The following is a 21,906-nucleotide window of genomic DNA, read 5'->3' on the forward strand; positions in this document are numbered from 1 at the left end:
CTGGTGTGTGGTATATTCACATAAGTCTTGGCAATGTAGCCTCCCTTAGAGAAAAGCTGTAGATGCTTACTGGAAAAAAACCAAACAAAAGACAAAAAAAAAACAGGACTATGAGAAAGAGTGGTGCTTATTCATGCATTAGAACGTACTAATTATTAACTGGTTGTTTTACCATTGGGTATAAACTCGTTGTTCTGCTACTTTTTGGTTCTATGATAACTAAGTAATAGAATAAGAATTTGAAGACAAGAATGGGAACTGTACTTTTAAGAATTTTGAATAAGAGGCCAAATGTGTGGGCTCATGCTTGCAATTCCAAAACTTAAGAGGCAGAGGCAGGAAAAGCAAGAGTTCAAGGACAGCCTCAGCTTTATAGCAAGCTCATTACAAGCCTGGGCTGCATGAGACCCTGCCTCCAAACAATAAGAAAGAATTGTGACTCAGTTATAACCATTTCTTACTCCAAGTGAATAAGGAAATAATGAGGATCTCTATGTGCTATACAATTGTTCTCTTCCACCTGGGACACAAAAAAGATGCTATTCTCTAGATCCTCAGAGTCAGTTCTGTTTCTTGAGACACAGACAGCACTGTTTTAGCCCTTACCACCATTATGTTATACCAGCTAAGAGTTGTTTCTGGGAACAGTTTGTTTGGAGAGAGATACTTGGTGAAAGGGTCCTTACCAAACTGCATGTGCTGATTAGGATGCTTCCCATGGCTGATTTTCCCTTAACTTCCAATATCATTCTTTCTGATAAAGATGGGACTCCTATGCCTGACAGCTATCCAACAACCCCCTCTTCAACTGATGCAGCTACATCTGAGTCCAAGGAAACACATGGTACTTTGCAACCCTCCCAGCAGCAGCCAGCACTCCCACCCCCACCAGCCTTAGGAGAGATTCCTCAGGAACTGCAGTCCCCTGCTGAAGAAGTAGGGAACTCTACCCAGCTCTTGATGCCTATAGAATTAGAGGAATTGGGTCCCACAAGGCCAAGTGGAGAAGCAGAAACAACTCAAATGGAGTTATCCCCAGCTCCTACCATAAGTGAGTAGAATTTTAACTTTAAAGGGGCATAAAAGAGAAGGGGAGAATTGCTGTCTTTTGTAGCTTTTCTCTGCTTTATCACTTTAAAGAATTAGGACCTGGAATCCTCAATTTCCACTTCAGCTTTCTTAGTTGAAACCAGGATTTCTTCTCTGTGTCCTCAGTTAATTATTGTTGAGTCTTTTAATGATTGTAACATACTCATTTCTGAACTATCATGTTATGTTAGCTTCTCTGTATTGTTTTGGAGCCTGTCCTGGAACTCGCTTGGTAGACCAGGCTGGTCTCGAACTCACAGAGATCCGCCTGCCTCTGCCTCCCGAGTGCTGGGATTAAAGGCGTGCGCCACCACCGCCTGGCGGAGTTTTGTTTTTTGTCAAGAACTATCACAGTTTCTTTTCCTGTTGCTGTGATAAAGTAATCTGACAAAAGTTATTTTAAGGGAGGAAAGGTCTTTTTTGACTCAACAGCTCCAGATTATAATCTGTCGTAGCAGAGGAAGTCACAGCAGAAGTGTATCATTGTGCGTTAAACAATGAATGCATGTATGCTGTTCAGTGCTCCTTATCCAGTTAATCAGACCTGGGTCCCTGTCATGGAGTGCTACCACTCACAGTGGGTGTGTCTTCCCACCTCAATGAAAGCAGGGTCTATAATTCCCAAAAGATGTTTGTAGATGCTCATCTCCTAGGTTATATTAGATTCTATGTAGTTGGCAGTAGCCATCACAGGTGCCTTGTCTTTTTTAGATAACTGGAACCCCTGACTGACAAATAGTGGCTGCAGGAAAACAGAGTAACAAATCCTTGCTTGAGATGTCTTAGGGACATTAACAAACTAAATATTAAATAGAAGTCTGGAGCAAAATTTGAAAGGGCAGTTGAGATGGAGGAGTGAGCAATAGATTAGCAAGTGGTAATGGTAGAGAAGTGAAAACTCTGTGCTGTTGCAAAGGAAAAAACCCTACCAAAAGACATTTGTCATACTGCCTTGATTCCAAATAACTGTCTAAATTGTCACTCTGACTTCTTTCTAGCCTCTCTTTCCCCAGAGAGAGCTGAAGATTCGGATGCATTAACAGCTGTCAGCAGTCAACTGGAGGGTTCTCCCATGGACACCAGCAGCCTGGCTTCCTGTACGTTAGAAGAGGCTGTAGGTGACACTCCAGCAGCTGGTGGTTCTGAGCAGCCCACAGCAGGCAGCTCCACTCCTGGGGATGCTCCATCAGTTGTGGCAGAAGTGCAAGGCAGACCTGATGTGTCAGGAGAACCTACCCAGCAACCTGAGGACAGGTAAACACTGCAGCTAAGGGAGTAGGAATGTGTTTCGAGCTGAAATCATACTTGTTCACTATTGGGCGTGGTTGTTGCACTGTGATCAATCTGGCTTATTTGAGAAATTGGTGTTAGGTGTGTTTTTGTTGTTCAGTTTCTTTTTTGTTTGCTTTTTATGGGAAAACAGTATAAAGAACAACCTGAGAATTTCTTTCCCTCAGCTCTCCCCCTGCATCCTCTGAGAGTTCTTCCACCAGAGATTCTGCTGTGGCCATCTCTGGAGCAGATTCTCGGGGAATCCTAGAAGAGCCACTGCCTTCAACAAGCAGTGAAGATGATGATCCCCTTGCAGGTGAGTTCATGCATGTTTGGGCCATGATGGTATTTTTAAAAATAACTCTTTGCATGGACATATCCACCAAGCATTTCCCTCCGGATTTGGGGCCTTGTGTGTTAAAAATGACTAGCAATAAGAGGATACTGCTATACATTCTCCATCTGTACCACCTCCTACGTTTATAAACTAGGACCATTATTTAATATCTCTAATCCTCATTGACCCCGTGTTAGTCAACTTTCCATTGCTGAATCAAATATCAAATACTATTTTAAATCACCTTTTAAAAGATAGGAATATCTTAACTCACAGTTGTTGAGTTTTTTGGACTTGTCAGTTGACTACCCACAATTTATGTGGGAGAATCTTCGTAAAGGATGAATGGCAACATAAACTACTATTGGAACTATTTGAAGCTTAGGAAGATGGGTTGTGCGGCTTCTCCATATCCTTGCCAGCAGGGAATTATTTTCTTTGAGTGTATCTTTCAACACTCATGATGATATAGATCTCTTTACAATTTTTATTTCTCTTCAGGTATCAGTCTCCCCGAAGGTGTGGATCCCTCCTTTCTAGCTGCTCTCCCTGATGATATTCGTCGGGAAGTCCTACAGAACCAGTTGGGCATCCGTCCACCAACCCGGAGTGCTCCCTCTACAAATAGCTCGGCTCCTGCAGTAGTAGGAAATCCTGGTGTGACTGAAGTGAGCCCTGAGTTCCTGGCTGCCTTACCTCCAGCCATTCAAGAGGAAGTATGTGAGCGGGAAGATGGTGAGACCACACCACCTGGAAAAGAAAAGCTATATTCTTACTGATTTGTTTTGTTCCATAGGTGCTAGCCCAGCAGAGAGCTGAGCAGCAGCGACGGGAACTGGCCCAGAATGCCAGCTCAGACACTCCCATGGATCCTGTAACCTTCATCCAGACTCTGCCTTCAGATCTGCGCCGTAGTGTCCTAGAGGACATGGAAGACAGTGTGTTGGCTGTGATGCCACCTGACATTGCAGCAGAGGCTCAAGCCCTAAGACGAGAACAAGAAGCCCGACAGCGGCAGCTCATGCACGAGCGCCTTTTTGGACACAGTAGTACCTCGGCACTCTCTGCCATTCTCCGAAGCCCAGGTACAGAGGGAGGCAAGTGAAAGAACTCTGGAACATGTTGGCTTTGTTTTAATTAGCCTCTTTTTATTACCTGTTGTATTGTTTAACCCAGCTTCTCCCTACTTCAACAAATTCAGTTTCCCTTTTCTTTCTTTGTAGCTTTTACCAGTCGCCTGAGTGGCAACCGTGGGGTCCAGTATACTCGCCTTGCTGTACAGAGGGGTGGTACCTTCCAGATGGGGGGTAGCAGCAGCCATAATAGGTACCTTTGTCTTTTTTATTTTTAACCTTGCCATACTACACTCTGGGTTCCCTAATTTTATAGGTAGAGAAGCTAAAAGCTCTTCAGGTAGGTTGAATGAATGACTATTCTGATCTCTTTGCCTTGAAATGCATAGACAAGCACAATCCTTTTAACAGTTTAGAATAAGTCTAGCTAAAAGACCAGACTCAAAAAGTCAGGCTGAAAACAGACACTAGTTATAAAAGGTGGGAACCTACTTGGTCTTAGGCTACAGGAGTGGAGGGGAGTTACTTGTTAACTAGGGTAAGGTATAATAGATTTAACATTCTAAAACAATAGTAGAAGAGATCAGTCCTTATAAAAGAGTAAAAGCCCCTTAATCTATACGAGGCAACAACAAACATTAGCTCATACACCTTGGATTTTTGCCACTTATTAAATGATAAAAAGAGGAATCCTTCTCCATTGTCATGTGATTAGGAGCAAGTTACCTGATTTCTTTGAGCATCTTGTTTACAATTTCAATAATGATCATCATCATCTTCCAAGGACAGAAATTAAAGACATTGTAAAGTACTTAATATACAGTAGATAATACAAGAGGGTCATGGTTGTGGATAGTCTATCTTCCTTTTACACTCTCCCTGGTTATCCCACTTGTTCTCTCTTACGTATATATATTTATTTATTATGTATACACCGTTCTGTCTGCATATATGCCTGCAGACCAGAAGAGGGCACCAGATTTCCGTACAGATGGTTGTGAGCCACCATGTGGTTGCTGGGAACTGAACTCAGGACCTCTGGAAGGACAGCCAGTGTTCTTAACCTCTGAGCCATCTCTCCAGCCCCTTTCTCTTGTATTTATACATCATCCTAGTGCTTTAGCTAGTGTTACCCATAAACCTTGCTCTGTTTCTAGGCCTTCTGGCAGTAATGTGGACACACTTCTCCGCCTCCGAGGACGTCTCCTTCTAGACCATGAAGCCCTGTCTTGCCTCTTGGTCTTACTTTTTGTGGATGAGCCAAAGCTCAATACTAGCCGTCTACACCGAGTACTGAGAAATCTCTGCTATCATGCCCAGACCCGCCACTGGGTCATCCGCAGCCTCCTGTCCATTTTGCAGCGCAGCAGTGAGAGTGAGTTATGCATTGAGACACCCAAGCTCTCCACAAGTGAAGAAAGGGGCAAGAAGTCAAGCAAGAGCTGTGCATCAAGCAGCCATGAGAACCGTCCCTTGGATCTACTCCACAAGATGGAGTCCAAAAGTTCGAACCAGCTATCCTGGCTCTCAGTATCTATGGATGCTGCCTTAGGCTGTAGGACTAACATATTCCAGATCCAACGTTCTGGAGGGCGTAAACATACAGAGAAGCATGCAAGCAGTGGTTCCACTGTCCACATCCACCCCCAGGCTGCTCCTGTTGTTTGCAGACATGTTCTGGATACACTTATTCAATTGGCCAAGGTGAGGAGCTTGAAGGAAGTAATCTTTGACTTAAAGGGTAGAAGGGGGTGGTAGAAATACCCTTGGTGATATCTGGACAATAAATGAGTTAACAAGTCTCTTTGCTTTTATTTTGTATTGCACCATATGCTGTTTTTGGTAAAATTTCCCCAATAAATAACTTGATTTTTATCATTGTTCTTTGCAATTTTTAATGTACTCAATTCATCAAACAACTGTTTGCCCTCTATGATTCTTATTTTACAGATAAACTGAGACTTTAATGGCTTTGTCTTGTGACTAGAAAGTGACAAGCTTAGGATTCTTTGAATAATAAATGATGCTACTGTGTATTTGGGGCCCACCTTGTGCTAGTCACTTGGCAAAATGCATTGTCTCATTTATTACCAACAACTTTGCCAAGCTATTGCCTTCCCTGTTTCATAAGTGCAGAGAGACTTTTCCAGAAAAGTAAAAGTCATTGCCTTGTTTTAAAGCCCTCATTTCTCTGGATTGCTTCACCATCTACTAGACAAAACTCATAATCCATCTGCCCTATGTTACCAGAGCTGTCCAATGAAAAGCAGTCTGAGAAGCATTTGTTTCTTCCTATCAGAAAGGTTTTATCTCCAAGGAAACCATTTAGATCAAGCCTGTTTTTCTTTTCCCGGCAGGTGTTTCCCAGCCACTTCACACAGCAGCGGACCAAAGAAACAAACTGCGAGAGTGATCGGGAAAGGGGCAGTAAGCAGAGCTGCAGCCCGTGCTCCTCACAGTCCTCCAGCAGTGGCATTTGTACAGACTTCTGGGACTTACTGGTAAAACTGGACAACATGAATGTTAGCCGGAAAGGCAAGAACTCCGTGAAGTCAGTACCAGTGAGCACTGGTGGTGAAGGGGAAACTTCCCTACACAGCCTTGAAGCCTCTCCACTGGGGCAGCTCATGAACATGTTGTCACATCCAGTCATCCGCCGGAGTTCTCTCTTAACCGAGAAACTCCTGAGACTCCTCTCTCTCATCTCAATTGCTCTCCCCGAAAACAAAGTATCGGAAGCACAAACTAACTCTGGCAACAGTACCTCCTCCACCACTGCTGCCATTTCAACCACATCCTCCACCACCACCGCCACCGCCACTACCGCCGCAATCCCTGTGCCCACACTCCCTGCTGCAAGCACCCCTGCCACTTCTGCTCCAGCTCTGGTTGTTGCCACAGCTATTTCTACCATTACTGTAGCTGCTTCTACCGCAGTGACTACCCCCACAACTGCTACCACTACTATTACAAGTAAGTGTTGTCAACTCAGAGCTATGGGGTGTGTGCTATGGCTACTACCTTATTCCCACTTCCCAATCCAGGTAGTCTTCCCTAAATGATAATTATTCTATTGTGAGAACAGGATGTGTTCATTCTTACCCTATCTGTCGGTTTTCTCTTTGTCCTTTCCCCTCACCATATCTCCCACCCCTCGTGTCTGGTGTATGTACATGTACACACCTGTCAAAAGCTGAGCCTCTGGCTAGGCACCAAAGAGGGTGGAGTTAAGTCCTAATCTTCAAGGATTTCCAGGCTAAACAATAATATGCTGAATAAATGCAATGTGATTTAAGGTAGCAGACCATCTAAGGAAATGGAGAAAATAAGCCAGGTAGCAGATGATTAAGGAACTGTCTGCAAGAGTAGATTTTAAAGAATAAGTTAGAAGGCTTATAATATAGGGGAACAATTTGGAGTAATACCTAGGATTCTTGGTCACCTTGCAGGGCACAGTTAAGAATTTGCTCTGGGGGCTAGGAGTATAGCTAAGTGGTAGAGTGCTTCCATAGTATGTGTAACACTCTTCAGTTTCCGGCATACAAAATATATTTTGCTTTGAGGGGTAAATTGTTGCTTTAATGTGTTCTATTTCTTAAAGCTTCTACTACTAAGGGCAGCAAATCTCCAGCAAAGGTGAGTGAAGGAGGCAGCAGTGGTATAGACTTGAAAATGGTATCCTCTGGCCTCACTGAAAACCAGCTACAGCTCTCTGTGGAGGTGAGTCTAAGTTCTTGATACCTTTTGAAGTTGAAGGGAAGGGGTAGACATTTCAGTTCTCAGCTTAGGGCTTATTCTATATTTTACCTAGGTATTGACATCCCACTCTTGTTCTGAAGAGGGGTTGGAAGATGCGGCCAATGTGTTACTGCAGCTCTCTCGGGGAGATTCTGGGACCCGAGACACGGTTCTTAAGCTGCTACTGAATGGAGCCCGTCATCTGGGTTATACCCTTTGTAAACAGATAGGTAATAATAGTATTAATGCATTTTTACTCTCTTATTGTAGGCATTCCCCAACACGCACCCCCATCCATGTGTGTGTGCATGCACACACTGACTGAGTAACTGAATTAGACCATGCTTCTCTAGAGCAAAGCTCTTGTTTTCCTCTGCTGGATTGTTTGAGACTAAGGCTGACTGAATCTCTGGTCATCTGTGCTTAATGAAGACATAAGTGAATATAGTTCACAAAAAATAAAAGCCCTTCTTTTCCCCCTCTTCCTTTCTTCCCTCCCCCCCTCTCTCTCCCTCCCTCCCTCCCTCTCTCCCTCTCTCCCTAATGAGTGCCTGCAAGAGCTCTGTGATAATGTTGCAGAGATCACATTTCTCATCTAAAAGATATTTACACTATGGTCAGGTTCAAGAATTATAGTCAGAATAAATGGTCTCTTTTGTTTGGTTTTGATGATGCACTTGGATGTTGTCCAGTTTCATTGGTTTTTTTTTTTTTTGGTCCAGTAGAAACTGGACCCAGTGTGAGAAAATGATTGAACCAAGGAATAGAAATGCATTTTCTTTCTGTGTGGAATGTTTGTGTTCTCTACCACCCTCGTCCTAATCATATATCTCCCTTGATCTTCTTTTTTTTTTTTTTTTTTTTTTTTTTTTTACGTGACAGGGTTTCTCTGTATTGTTTTGGAGGCTATCGGTCCAGCCTGGCCTCGAACTCACAGAGATCCACCTGCCTCTGCCTCCCGAGTGCTGGGATTAAAGGCGTGCGCCACCAACGCCCGGCTATCTCCCTTGATCTTAACTCCCTGCTTGTATCATCCCACGAATAGCCAGCCCAGAAAGGTTAGTATAGGAAAGTGAAATGGTCTGTATTGTGTAGGTATTTCTTTGCATGAGAATTACAAGATTTTTTTCTGAAAGAATTGGCCTCTTGTCTGAATTCCTTTCTGCTACCAGTTATTTAGAACCCTTGAGTTGAGCACTGGATTGTGATTATCTCATAGTTCTCACAGTGACCCTGGGGTCAAAAATGGGATTAAGAAACTTAATACCATAAAACCTGAGTAAGTTTAAGAACTACATAGGACTCAGATTATGGTCTATCTGGCCCCAGAGAAGATCCCTTTTCTTTTCTACACCAAACTGCTTTTCATGTAGAGTTTATAGAACAGTTATAATTCATTAGTCCCTGAGTGGTTAGTCCATAAGCACAAATAATAAGTCAAATAACAAATTCACTCAAATTTCCTGTGAAGATTTCCTGGTAAGGTTCAGCTTTCTGCTACTGCATTATAAAGAAATCTCTGAACAATTGACACCTGTAACTACTACCCAGGTACCCTACTTGCTGAGCTAAGGGAATACAATCTGGAACAGCAGCGGCGAGCCCAATGTGAGATCCTCTCTCCTGATGGCCTACCTGAAGAACAGCCACAGACTACCAAACTGAAAGGGAAAATGCAGAGCAGGTGGGTGGTAACTCTCACTTGGCTGTGGGCTAGTATCTAGGACATTTAAAAAAGGGATTTTTTGCTGGTTTTCCTCTTCTGTTTCATTTCTGTTAGGTGATTTTTCTATAAAATACTTGACCTGGTAGTTTTCAAATTCTTCCCGCTTGTGATACTATCTTTTGAGGTTATTTTCTCTCGTTAATATCAGAAACCCTCCTTACTCTGAGTATTTATACTTAGATGTTTTCAATATACACAAGCCACCTCTACACTATCCAGGTTTGACATGGCTGAGAATGTGGTAATTGTGGCATCTCAGAAGCGACCCTTGGGTGGCCGGGAGCTCCAGCTGCCTTCTATGTCCATGTTGACATCCAAGACATCTACTCAGAAGTTCTTCTTGAGGGTACTACAGGTCATCATCCAGCTGCGGGATGACACCCGACGAGCTAACAAGAAAGCCAAGCAGACAGGCAGGCTAGGTATGGAACTAGAGTGTCCAATTGAGGAGCCTGATGATGGTCGTACTGGTACTGCTGCTGGTGCTGTGGGTGGTGCTGGTGCTGTGGGTGGTGCTGGTGCTGTGGGGTTGGGGTGCATGGGGGTGGTAGTGGTGGATCCAGAGTCTCTGGGGGAGCAGGGCTAAAATGTCCTATTTTGTTTGTGGTTGACATTTCAAAAAACAAAACTTTCCCCCTTTTTTAAAAATACTAAATGTTGATGGCTACATTGTATAACCCATTCAAGTTGTCTACCTGAGATTGAGTAGATCAAGTTACAATTAAAGGGTAACAGAATTCTGGCAAGGAAATTGGGAGACCAGCATTTGACTTATGGGTGTGTGCTTTCTGCCTCCTTGAATACTCCTAACTAAAACATTAGCCATGTTCTCAGACATTGGCCTGCCAAGTCATTTTTCTGCCCTTTTCCCTGTTATCCATAGGACATTCTAACATACCACAATCCATTTGTCTAGCATCATTCTCCCTACTTCTCCCTACCTTGGGGCTTGGTTATGAGTATACAAAACTGCCTGAATTCAAACTCAACAAGATGCCCTATGGTATCCATGGAGAGAGGAGAGAATTTTGGGCATTCCCGCTTCCTGCATTTTATATTGTGCCTTCCTTTTTTTTTCTCTCCCTCCCAGGTTCCTCCAGTTTAGGCTCAGCTAGCAGCATCCAGGCAGCTGTTCGGCAGCTGGAGGCTGAGGCTGATGCCATTATACAAATGGTACGTGAGGGTCAAAGGGCGCGGAGACAGCAACAAGCAGCAACGGTTAGCATGATGCCTGTGGCCCCTCATTCATTTCTCTACCCTCTTTCTTGCACCATGCCATCAGTGGGGTTTCATTGCCCATACTTTGTATGCTTTTGCATTAAGTTTGCTAAATGAATGCCTCTATAGACAACAGGATTACTTTTTGTTGGTGTTTCTTTTACTGGTTTGTATTGACATCTGGTTGATTTAAAGCTTGGCCATAATACCCCACTCCCAGATCTCCAGTTAGTAGTGTTTTGTAAATTGCCTAATGCTCTGCTTGGGTTCTAATGGGATGTGGGGCTAAAAAATTTTTAGTGTCATGAAATAATGCAGAGACAACTCATCTTACCCTTGAAAGTTCCCCAAGCTTGGTATATATCCCATATGGCTGCTATTATCTATAGTTAATCCCCCCACCCTGGCCTCTGCCTCTTCATAATTTCCTGGCATGTAGGAAATGATGTACAGTAGGAGAAAGATTTTGGGAACTCAAGTAGTTACCTCAATATTAAAATTCCATTTCAGAATGGCTGTAATAAAAGCTGTGGCACTCTCTCATTGCCTTCCTGTTCTTAGAATATGCAAATAACTTTCCTAAGATAGCTCTTAAATAGCCCACCTATGGGAGATAGTAAGTACTAAGTTCCATTTTAACAAATAGAAATAGCCAGCAAGCCCAAGATATGGAAGTGGAATGGGGTCTCAGTGGAAATTGGGTGTGGGCAGCTTATAGAATATACAGGCTTCCAGGGAGCTCTTGAGGAAATCTGCAAGCTCAGAGTAGAAAGGAAGCATGCATGTCATTCTTTTGACCTGAAGAGCTATAGACTTTCAAATCAGGTAGGAGAAAGTATCTTCTAAGCTCAATGTGTGAGACATTCAAGGGTCAACCTCTAGTCTGTCCCAGAGGAAAGCACAGTTGCACCTTTTTTGTGACCTTATCTCCTTTTATCTAGTCGGAGTCTAGCCAGTCAGAGGCATCTGTCCGGAGAGAGGAATCACCCATGGATGTGGACCAGCCATCTCCCAATACTCAAGATACTCAGTCCATTGGTCAGTACTACTGTTTATTGCTCAACAAAAGAGAGAGATTCTAGTGAATTCTCTGTTTCCAAAATACATACTCAGTGAACTCTGCTTTCTATAAATGATAACAGGATTTTGATTCCTATAGTAAAGAAACACTGAGATATGGTAGCATGTATCTGGAGAGCTAAAACAGGATTATTATAACAGCCTGGACAACATACGGAGAATCTGTCTTTGAAGTAGCAAATTAGAGCCTAGCAAGGTGACTCAGTGAATAAAGGGCATCTGTGCTTGCCACTAAGCTTGACAACCTGAATTTGAACCCCAGAAACCTCCATGGTCAAAGGGGAGAGTACTAACCTCCCATAAGTTTTCCTCTGATCTTTATGTGCTCTGTGTTCTCTAAATAAATACATGAAGCCACCGAGGCAACCATATAGTGAGACTCTCGTCTCAAAAGAGAGGTGGGTAAGCTGGCTTAGCAGATAAGGGTACTTGCTACAGAGCATGGTAATCAAGATTAACCCCATGGGACCTAAATGAGAGAAGGGAAAAAATGAACTTCATATTTGTCTTCTAATCTCCACACAATATGCCATGGCACACATGCACAAAAAAGCCGAAATAAGTGGCAAAATGTTAATATAATAAGAAAAGGAGCCAGGCGTGGTGGTATGTGCCTTTAATCCTAGTGCTTAGAAGGCAGAAGTGGCATATGGCTGAGTTCAAGACCTACCTGATCTACATAGCATATTTCAAGACAGCCAGCGCTACATAGTGAGACTATGTCTCAAAAAGGAGAAAAGGGAAGTGTAGTATATTGTGCATGAATATGGCACGTGATTCAAGTCTGGGCCTCCCCCATTTACTAGCTCTGGGTTATAAGGTATAATTTATTTAGAACAGGACTGTTCAGGATGGGGAAACAGCCCAGTGTAGTTAAATTGCTTGCCATCCAGACATGAGTTCACTTCCAGGTCAAAAACACCAGCTCTGGGTTATAAGGTATAATTTATTTATAGCAGGACTGTTCAGGATGGGGAAACAGCCCAGTGTAGTTAAATTGCTTGCCATCCAGACATGAGTTCACTTCCAGGTCAAAAACACCAGACATAGTGACACACTCTTATAATCCCAGTGCTGAAGAAAGCTCAGATAGGCAGATCCCTGAGTTTAGTTTAGATTTGAGCTTGCTGACCAGCCGGCCTACCCTGGTCAGTGAGAGACCCTATTTCAAAAAATATGATGTATGGCTCTAGAGCAGTGGTTCTCAGCCTGTGGGTCATGACCCATTTGGGAGTCAGGAGGCCCTTTACAGGGGTCACCTAAAACCACTAGAAACACATTACAATTCACAACACCAGCAAAATTAGAGTTATAAAACAGTAAATAAAATAATTTTGTGGTTGTGGGCAGTACCATGACATGCAGTATTATGAAGGTTGAGGAACAACACCCAAAGTTGGCCTTTGTTCATATACATACAATTTTTTAAATTAAAATAGGGATATTCATAGCTATTAGAATTTAAATATTTGAGCATGTATGTAATACGTAGCCAAGCACCTGACACATGGTAAGTGGCATTTTTAGTAAACACACAGAATGCTTTTGATACCCCTTAAACACATTACTTTAAAGTAGTGTTCTCATAGGACACCCAGTTTTGAAATGTTTTATTGAGTCATTTGGACTTTTGAAGGTAAATATTATTTCCATCTTCTCTATCCTAATCTCCTTTTACCCAAAGTCACACAATCTGCAAGTGCCACAGGCAGGATTTAACCGTAGGGCTATCAGAGCTTTGAGGAATAGTCAGGGTTTTGGTAGAGGGAAGCAAAGCAGGGGTCTGAAGGAGGTCAGCTGTAGAGTAGGGAGGTGGGGAAAGAGCTAGTGAGGAAGCAGTTGAGAATAAACTCTCAAGGCAACTAGGAAAAATAACCAACCATGGAGTGGGGGTGTCGTCCTTTCTCTAAGGCTTCTTGGGGGGCTTTAAACTGCTGAGACAGACAAGTTGTCTAATTTAAAAGGCGTGAGACTTAAGTCAAAATATCTGGTTTGTGTCCTAGCCTTATCTCTTAGAAAAGAAAATGGGCAGCCTGATTACAAGGACAGCTATCAATTTGATTGATATAATATTCTAAAACATACTTGTACTTGAAGGCAACTGTCAGAAGTTCTGTTGTGGCACATTGCCCTTAAATAACTTAAACGAGAGGTTCCTTGTAGGCTAAGGAGACAATGAGACTACACAGTATGTGGCTTTTGAACAATTAAAAAGAGACGAGAATAATTGAGTAGCCAAACTTGTTATTTTATCTAATGCCGTCCAGTGCAATACTTGGGCCTTTTAGATGTTGTTCAGTGAGTAATACTCTTTGACCAGTGAGCCCACTCTGAAAGATTTCTGACTGTCCTTTGTGTATCTAGCTGCCTCAGATGGAACACCACAGGGGGAGAAGGAGAAAGAGGAGAGGCCACCTGAGTTACCACTGCTCAGTGAGCAGCTGAGCCTAGATGAGCTTTGGGACATGCTAGGGGAATGTTTAAAGGAACTGGAAGAATCCCATGACCAGCATGCAGTGCTAGGTGAGTTGCTCTCTCAGGACACAGATTCCGAATCTCTTGTTCTATTCTGGGACACTTTTTGACTTTTTGGTGGTGGTGGTGGTGGTAGTGGTGTCTTTTTCAGTTTGTGCTATGTGTCTGTAACAAAAATTCATAAGAATTGCCTTCTCGGTAACACTGGTACATACTGCTTTTTAGGCCGAGTTTTGTCTTTATTACTGATTGCCTGTCCCACTTTCCTGACTTCCTCTTTGACTTTGTCTACCATTCTATTTCCTACAAGTTTTCATTATTCTTTCATGTTATATTTTTGTGACATGGTTATGGAAGGGTTGGGGTGTTTGCATGTGAAAGTTTGTAAAGTGTCATTTTGCTGTTATTGCTATCCCCTAGTGCTACAGCCTGCTGTCGAGGCCTTCTTTTTGGTTCATGCCACAGAGCGGGAGAGCAAGCCTCCTGTCCGAGACACCCGTGAGAGCCAGCTGGCACACATCAAGGATGAACCTCCTCCGCTCTCCCCTGCCCCTTTAACGCCAGCCACTCCTTCCTCCCTTGACCCATTCTTCTCCAGGGAGCCCTCGTCTATGCACATCTCCTCAAGCCTGCCCCCTGATACACAGAAGTTCCTTCGCTTTGCAGGTACAGGGAACTCTTAGACGCACAAATACAGAAAGTATTTTAGCCCTAGCTGATTCAGCAGAATGAGAAAGAGTGCAACTATGTTTGCAGAGACACACTGTCTCGTTGCAAAAAAGAAAGTAGGTCTAATATAGAAGCTCTTTTAAGTGCTGCCACACCAAGGGTTTTGGTTTTATATGAAGCCAGGTGTTATAAAAGTACCCAGATTTCACAAAGCTTTAACTAATTCCTTATTTAGGCCCCTAGAACAATTAAAAGCAAGTTGGTAACTAGTAGATTGTTATGTAGCTTCTTAGGACCTGTAGAATATGCTGATTCCTGCTGTTGTCTTCTCTTCTCAGAGACTCACCGCACTGTGTTAAACCAGATACTACGGCAGTCCACCACTCACCTTGCTGATGGCCCTTTTGCTGTCTTAGTAGATTATATTCGTGTCCTCGACTTTGATGTCAAGCGCAAGTATGTGCCCTGGTCATGGGGTGTGTTGGGGTGAAGAACTGCACGAGTGATACCTGACTTCCCCTCTCAGAAAAAAAAAAAGCCATAGTTGCTCCTAGAGCCATGAGTGTTTTATATCCAGTTTCATCCTTTAGAGTCATGGTAGTACAGTCAAAACCAGGCTAAAGACTCCTTGTCATCCCTACTCCTCTCCTTCCTGTACATGTAAATTGCTTCCTTGCTTTTTACAGAAATATAATACAATAGTCTCAGATCCCTTATTCTGTAGAAATAAGAAAAAACTTCATTTTAATTCGTAATAAATGATCTCTCCCAGCTGCTGTGTGCTTTCCAAGGGCAGGGTCATCGAGTTTTCCTTCCAAACAGACAAATTTGAGTTTGCCCTGCCACCCCCAATCCTACTTCCCTTCCTTTTCTACCTCCTAAGATACTTCCGCCAAGAGCTGGAACGTTTGGATGAAGGGCTCCGGAAGGAAGACATGGCAGTGCATGTTCGCCGTGACCATGTATTTGAAGACTCCTATCGGGAGCTGCATCGCAAATCTCCTGAAGAAATGAAGAATCGATTGTAAGAACTTTGGGAGAGAGAACAGCTGAGCTGGTTTGGGGCAGGGAGCTCTTTGTATGTGGTAGCAGTGGCCTCAAATTTAGGGCCAATGGTTAAAAAACTCCCTGGTAGCATTCTAGCTTTGATATGTTAATTGAGCAGTCTTCCTACTTTTGGATTTAGCCTGCTGGCTGGCCCTTTGGCTGACTTTCTTACCACCTCCTAGGCAGACAAGGATGTCTTTATTTATAAGGATACACTTGAATTGTTTGCAATGAGTACTTGTACCATTGTTAGGTTAGAAATGCTGAGCAGATGGTAACTGTGGGATGGGAGGTACCATGTACATGAGTACCCCTGCCAAGTGAGTAACTATTTACTTGTGGATTATGAAGCCACCTAGAAGAAATTGGCAGCTTGCAACACTGTATCACAGTAGCTGATGAGACAGATCAAAATCGTGGTGTATTTTTCCAGAGCTCTCCTGCTATTCACTTCTTCATCTGACAATGAACTCTCTCAAAGTCAGACTCACAGAATCTTTCTTGCTTACATGGTACTAAATGAATGGTCAGGTCTGGTCTGGCTTTCTGCACACCTCTCTTATTTCTGTTCTTTTATGCAGGTATATAGTGTTTGAAGGAGAAGAAGGGCAGGATGCTGGGGGACTCCTGCGAGAGTGGTACATGATCATCTCTCGAGAGATGTTCAACCCTATGTATGCCTTGTTCCGTACCTCACCTGGTGACCGGGTCACCTACACGATCAATCCATCTTCCCACTGTAATCCCAACCACCTCAGCTACTTCAAGTTTGTTGGACGCATTGTAGCCAAAGCTGTATATGACAACCGTCTCCTAGAGTGCTACTTTACACGGTCCTTCTACAAACACATCTTGGGCAAATCTGTCAGGTGAGATCGTGGTAGTGTTTGGACTGCCCTTAGCCCTAGGACTTAGTTCCTTACTTCCTTGTCCTATCTGCCTCCACCAAGGCATGACCCTATCTAATTACATATTTCTAGGTATACAGATATGGAGAGTGAAGATTACCACTTCTACCAGGGCCTAGTTTATCTGCTGGAAAATGATGTCTCCACACTAGGCTATGACCTCACCTTCAGCACTGAGGTAGGTTTGAGGGATCACCTTGGAACTGACTCTTGAGTCTCAACAGTTCTGAGGAAGTACTTTGACTTCATCAAGCAGAGATATCATGAACAGAAAATAGAATTGGTAAAATAATCCAAGCTATTTCCTAGTTTCTCCTTCTGAAAAATGTCCTATCTAGAACAAAAGAAGAGATGGCTTTGTTTTATAAGCTTTAGGACCTGAGTTCAGATCTCACCCGTATAGAAAACGAGGTATGGCCACAATTGAGTGCTTGGAACTTGGAGTGGGTGTGTGCAGCACACAGCATCATTGGAGATAGGCTGACTGCCAGTCTAATTTCAGGGAGAAACCTTGTCTAAGGAATAATAGTGCAGGGCATACAGACAGTATCATCCCATAGCCTCTTTACAAGTGCATATTATCATGTGTACCTACATTCATACACACATGAAATAGTTTTATTTATGTATGTGTATATGCCAAATGTGTTCAGGTACACAGAGGCCAAAAGTGGGGATTGGATCTCATGGAGCTGGAGTTACAGGGTTGTAAGCAAAAGTTGAGTCTTCTGGAAGAGTGAGCACCAAACACTCTTAATACTGAGCTTTCTCTCACTAACCCTTAAATTTTTTTTTCAATAAGAGTTTCAGAGCCAGCAAGATGGCTTAGCAGGTAAGGGTGCTTGCCCCCAATCTGATAGTTCAATCCCAAGGCTCAGTGTGGTGGAAGGAGAGAACTGACTTGTGCAAGTTGTCCTCTATCTCCACATGACATGCACACCCCCAAAAAATATAAGGGAAAAATTAGAGGGGTAAGAAAACATGTTGCAGGAGGGGCTAGGCATAGCAGCTTGCATGTATAATGCCAGCACTGGAAGTGTAAAGATAATAGATCCCTGAAACAGCTGGTCATAGCCAAGTCAGTGAGCTTCAAGTTCATTGAGCAACAAGTTTTCAAAAAGTAAGGTGGACTGATAGAGAAAGACACTTGTCATTGATTGATCTGCCTCCCCTCTCCCGCCACACACACACACACACACAATATGTTCGAGTACATAATTCATTCCTGAAAACAGTTCATTATAGGGGGAAATTAGACAGATAGAGGTACCCTTTCTTCACTTGTTTAGGGCCAAAGACTAATTTCCTTTGTTCTGTTGTTCAGCTATTTCCTATGCAGAAGAGCTCTAGGTTAATACATAGTGAAAAATGGCAGTCAGCTATGGATATACCCCATCTCCCTGTCTGAGACTTAGCAAGGAATTAGGGTGTGTTCTGCACCTTTGTGTTAGTTGCAAGCTAGACCTAACCTGATACATATATATATGATTGGTGTCTTGGATATTCTAGGTTCAAGAGTTTGGAGTGTGTGAAGTTCGTGACCTCAAACCCAATGGAGCCAATATCTTGGTAACAGAGGAGAATAAGAAGGAATACGTACACCTGGTGTGCCAGATGAGAATGACAGGTAGGAACAATGTCCTTTGGATAGACCTCTGCTTGTTCAAGCAAAGAGGTCAGCCATTTATTTCACATTTTTTGTTCTTCCTATGACAAAGCCACAAAAGGAGTCAGAATACTTGACCAAAATAGTTAGGGGCCTAGAAAGAGCGGTAGGTGAGGCAGGCAGATCTGTCAGTATCAGGTGTCCAGTTGAGGCTCTCTTACCTCTATTCAGTTGTATGAGTTCTGATTCTTTGTTACTTTTTTCATTGTCTTACTAGGAGCCATCCGCAAACAGCTAGCAGCCTTCTTGGAAGGCTTCTATGAAATCATTCCAAAGCGCCTCATTTCCATCTTTACTGAGCAGGAGCTAGAGCTGCTTATATCAGGGCTGCCCACCATCGACATTGATGATCTAAAATCTAACACTGAGTACCACAAGTACCAATCCAACTCTATTCAGGTGAGCTGCTGCTGGCAGAGGTATCCCCATATTTTCCTTTTACACTAATCGGTGCTGGCTTATAAAAGACAATATACCTATGCCTCTTGGTTCTTTTGAAGATTTTTTCAGTTGATGTTCTCACTCATCCTGTGAAGGAACTGAAGCCCTTTCTACAAAAGAGACTTGCCTAATATTTCAAGTCCATTGCCATTTCCTGATCTTTGCAAGTTCTCTTATGTAGGTCCTCCTGTCCTCCCACCCCCAGACAGGGTTTCTCTGTGTAAAACCCAGGCTTTCCTTTTACTCACAGAGATCCACCTGCCTCTGCCTTCCAAGTGCTGGGATTTAAAGGCATGCGCCTCTGCCACCCAGCTTACATTCTAACATTGGGTTTTTGTGTGTCTCTTCCTACAGATCCAGTGGTTCTGGAGAGCATTGCGTTCCTTTGACCAAGCAGACCGTGCCAAGTTCCTCCAGTTTGTCACGGGTACTTCCAAGGTGCCCCTACAAGGATTTGCTGCCCTTGAAGGCATGAATGGCATCCAGAAGTTTCAGATTCATCGAGATGACAGATCCACAGATCGCCTGCCTTCAGCTCACACATGGTAAAAAAAATGACTATTTCCTCTTCAGTGATTATATTGAAATTGTAGGCTTGATAAACTTCTAGACATAAGTATTGCCTCGTCCATGACTTTTGAAGCCTCTCAGTTTGTTGGGTCTACAGAAGTGACTGGGAAGACATTTGGAAATAGCACTTTAGGAAATCATGGTGTATTCCAAAGGGTTAGCCTGACTGGAACAAGAAATGACTGAGCAGGGGGTTGGATAGCTGGCTCAGTGGTTAAGAGCTTTTACTGCTTTTTCTCAGATGATCTTAATTTAGTTCCCAGTACCTAAACAGTACAGCTTGCAACCAGTGCAGGTTCTCTTAATACCCCCGTCTTCTGAACTTCACAGGCACCTCTACTAACATGCATATACCCACACACATACAGCACCAATGACCCTGAATGCCACCTTAAGGGCATTTGTTTCTCAACTAACCTAGATGCTTAGGAGTTCACAGACTCTAGACCAGTGGCTAGGGAGCCTGCATGGGACCAACCCTGGTCCTCTATATTTGTGTGACAGTTGTGTAGCTTGGTCTGTTTGTGGGACTCCTAGCAGTGGGATCAGGACCTTGAGCTGGCTTTTGGGAAACTATTCCCCATACTGAGTTATCTCACCCAACCTTAATATAAAGGGAGGAGCTTAGTCATACCTCAACTTGGTATACCTTGTTTTGTTAACACCCATGGGGGACGCAGAGGGGAGGTGGGGAGGGAGAATGGGAGGCGAGCAGGGAGGGGAACCCACAGTTTAATTAATAAAAGGGGCATTTGTTTCTTAGAAAATGTCATCACTGGAGACATAGTTTAGTTGGTTAGAGTACTTGCTTGCTAGCACAACACTGTGGTCCCACTCCTCATATCACATAAATTAGTTGTAGTAGTGTATGCCTGTAGTCTGTCCTGTCAGAAGTTCAGGGTCATTAGTACAGTGAATTTGAGGCCAACCTGGGATACACATGGCCCTGTCTCAAAAGTAATAGAAAATGTTAAAAATCAGTAGATGAGGGACTGGAGAGATGGCTCAGCAGATAAGATTGTGTCCTGCTTTTGCTGAAGACTTACCACCCACGTGATGGCTCCAGTTCTCAGTGTTCTGGTGCTCTCTTGACCTCAGCATGCACTCACTGTGCTGCGCATACTCATAAAATCTTTTTACATGGTAAAAAAGTAAATGAATAAATGAGATTTAATAATGTAATATATATGTGTCTCCCAGGTGTCTCTTCTCTTCTCCAATGCTTATTATACTTTATCCTGTAGGTAAGGCTGTGGTATAAAAGTTGCAGCAAGACCAAATTTATGTTGCCAATGAATGGCCAATGTTGAGGACAGATGACGTTAGGTTTGACTACTGAAAAAAATAATGGGAGAGTCAGCAAAGAAGCAGGGGGATAGATTGGCACAGAAAGAAACAGGTCAGTGACACTGGGATTCATTTGTCTTTTCTCATGAACTAATCTTTATCCTTTCAGTTTTAATCAACTGGACCTGCCTGCCTATGAGAGCTTTGAGAAGCTCCGCCACATGCTACTATTGGCCATCCAGGAGTGCTCTGAAGGCTTTGGGCTGGCCTAGTTAGGCTCTGCCTACTTCTGTGGGGTTTTTCTACCATTGTTGGACCTGGGGAGGGGGGATTTAAAAAGATCCAGAAAGAAAATGTCAAAATCCAATAAATGAACTTCACCAACTCACCATGTGTGTGTCCCAGCTGCCCATCTTCCCTAGTGCATACCTGTTCCCTTCTCATTCTCTGGCCTCTTCCCCTTTCCTCGCCTCTCCTTTTCCATGCCGTCCATGATCCTCACCCCATGTGTTAAGGCTCACTAGCCTTTGAAGGGACCTGTTTGTCCCAACTGAACAGTGTGCTCCTCAGATTCTGTGTTCAGAAGGATTTGCTGCATTGAGACTTGAAACCTTTGGATAGGGGAAAAATTATATATATATATATTTTTTTGTTCTGTTTGCATTTCTTAATTTGTGCTTGGAATGTGTTGATGTGCACAGCTAATGATTCAATGCGAGACAAGATTGGCATCTGTGTTGTGGAGGTTTCAAATAAAGAGCACTCTTCATAACTCACTTTTCACAACGGAGTTTTTTTCAAGCTTAAAAAATTTTGAAAAAAGAAAACCTCTTACACACATACTAGACACATGAACTTGCCAGACAATTATCTGCCCTTCCTGCTCACCCAGCCACCTCCACTTCTGGTACAAATTCTTTCCTCAGTCAGTTTCCCCAGAGAAGAAACTGACAGCCACCAGGATTTGGGATTTACCTTGAGTGTTTGGAAACATACTGCAGCAGGTTGTATCAAAACCTTCAGAGTTCATTCAACCCATGCAGTGTTTCATTTGATGAGCATTTATGGTAGTTTAAATTTTAGTTTCCTTGGAAGTTTTGGTTCCTTTCTAGTAAATTTTAATAAGCAAAACATTTGACTAACTCTCTGCAAAACCACCCTTTTTGTTTTTGTCTGTCTTGTCATTTGTCTGTGAGTCTTAACAGAGTATCTAGTAGTCTCTTGTGGTTTTTACTATATCTAGCTGATCAGACTTTGATGGTTCCAGCCTTGAACAACATCAAAAAATTTAATAAAAGTTTAGTTAGAAA

The 21,906-nt window shown here is 43.1% G+C and overlaps 1 protein-coding gene across 18 annotated transcripts in view; it reads left to right on the forward strand.

Annotated features, from left to right (window-relative positions):
• The window catches only part of Huwe1 (HECT, UBA and WWE domain containing E3 ubiquitin protein ligase 1), a 134,705-nt gene extending 113,337 nt beyond the window's left edge, over positions 1-21,368 (forward strand). For 13 of the 18 annotated variants that reach the window (XM_021222898.2, XM_021222899.2, XM_021222897.2 and 10 more), the window contains 24 exons: positions 764-1,051; positions 2,088-2,343; positions 2,547-2,677; positions 3,200-3,414; positions 3,495-3,795; positions 3,922-4,024; positions 4,929-5,475; positions 6,129-6,744; positions 7,373-7,491; positions 7,583-7,739; positions 9,061-9,193; positions 9,455-9,657; positions 10,326-10,453; positions 11,395-11,491; positions 13,898-14,056; positions 14,429-14,674; positions 15,016-15,133; positions 15,561-15,701; positions 16,306-16,593; positions 16,705-16,810; positions 18,142-18,259; positions 18,516-18,697; positions 19,094-19,284; positions 20,766-21,368. In XM_021222898.2, coding sequence (XP_021078557.1) covers positions 764-1,051; positions 2,088-2,343; positions 2,547-2,677; positions 3,200-3,414; positions 3,495-3,795; positions 3,922-4,024; positions 4,929-5,475; positions 6,129-6,744; positions 7,373-7,491; positions 7,583-7,739; positions 9,061-9,193; positions 9,455-9,657; positions 10,326-10,453; positions 11,395-11,491; positions 13,898-14,056; positions 14,429-14,674; positions 15,016-15,133; positions 15,561-15,701; positions 16,306-16,593; positions 16,705-16,810; positions 18,142-18,259; positions 18,516-18,697; positions 19,094-19,284; positions 20,766-20,868 — 4,946 coding nt within the window. In that variant the 3' untranslated portion in view covers positions 20,869-21,368. The remainder of the gene's footprint in view (positions 1-763; positions 1,052-2,087; positions 2,344-2,546; positions 2,678-3,199; positions 3,415-3,494; positions 3,796-3,921; positions 4,025-4,928; positions 5,476-6,128; positions 6,745-7,372; positions 7,492-7,582; positions 7,740-9,060; positions 9,194-9,454; positions 9,658-10,325; positions 10,454-11,394; positions 11,492-13,897; positions 14,057-14,428; positions 14,675-15,015; positions 15,134-15,560; positions 15,702-16,305; positions 16,594-16,704; positions 16,811-18,141; positions 18,260-18,515; positions 18,698-19,093; positions 19,285-20,765) is intronic. The other 5 variants (XM_013125102.3, XM_040744008.1, XM_005085910.4 and 2 more) reach the window with 3 other exon arrangements.
• Positions 21,369-21,906: the final 538 nt, after the last annotated feature.

Source organism: Mesocricetus auratus, unplaced genomic scaffold, assembly GCF_017639785.1.
Source record: "Mesocricetus auratus isolate SY011 unplaced genomic scaffold, BCM_Maur_2.0 Super-Scaffold_100003, whole genome shotgun sequence".
Classification (NCBI taxonomy): Eukaryota; Metazoa; Chordata; class Mammalia; order Rodentia; family Cricetidae; genus Mesocricetus; species Mesocricetus auratus.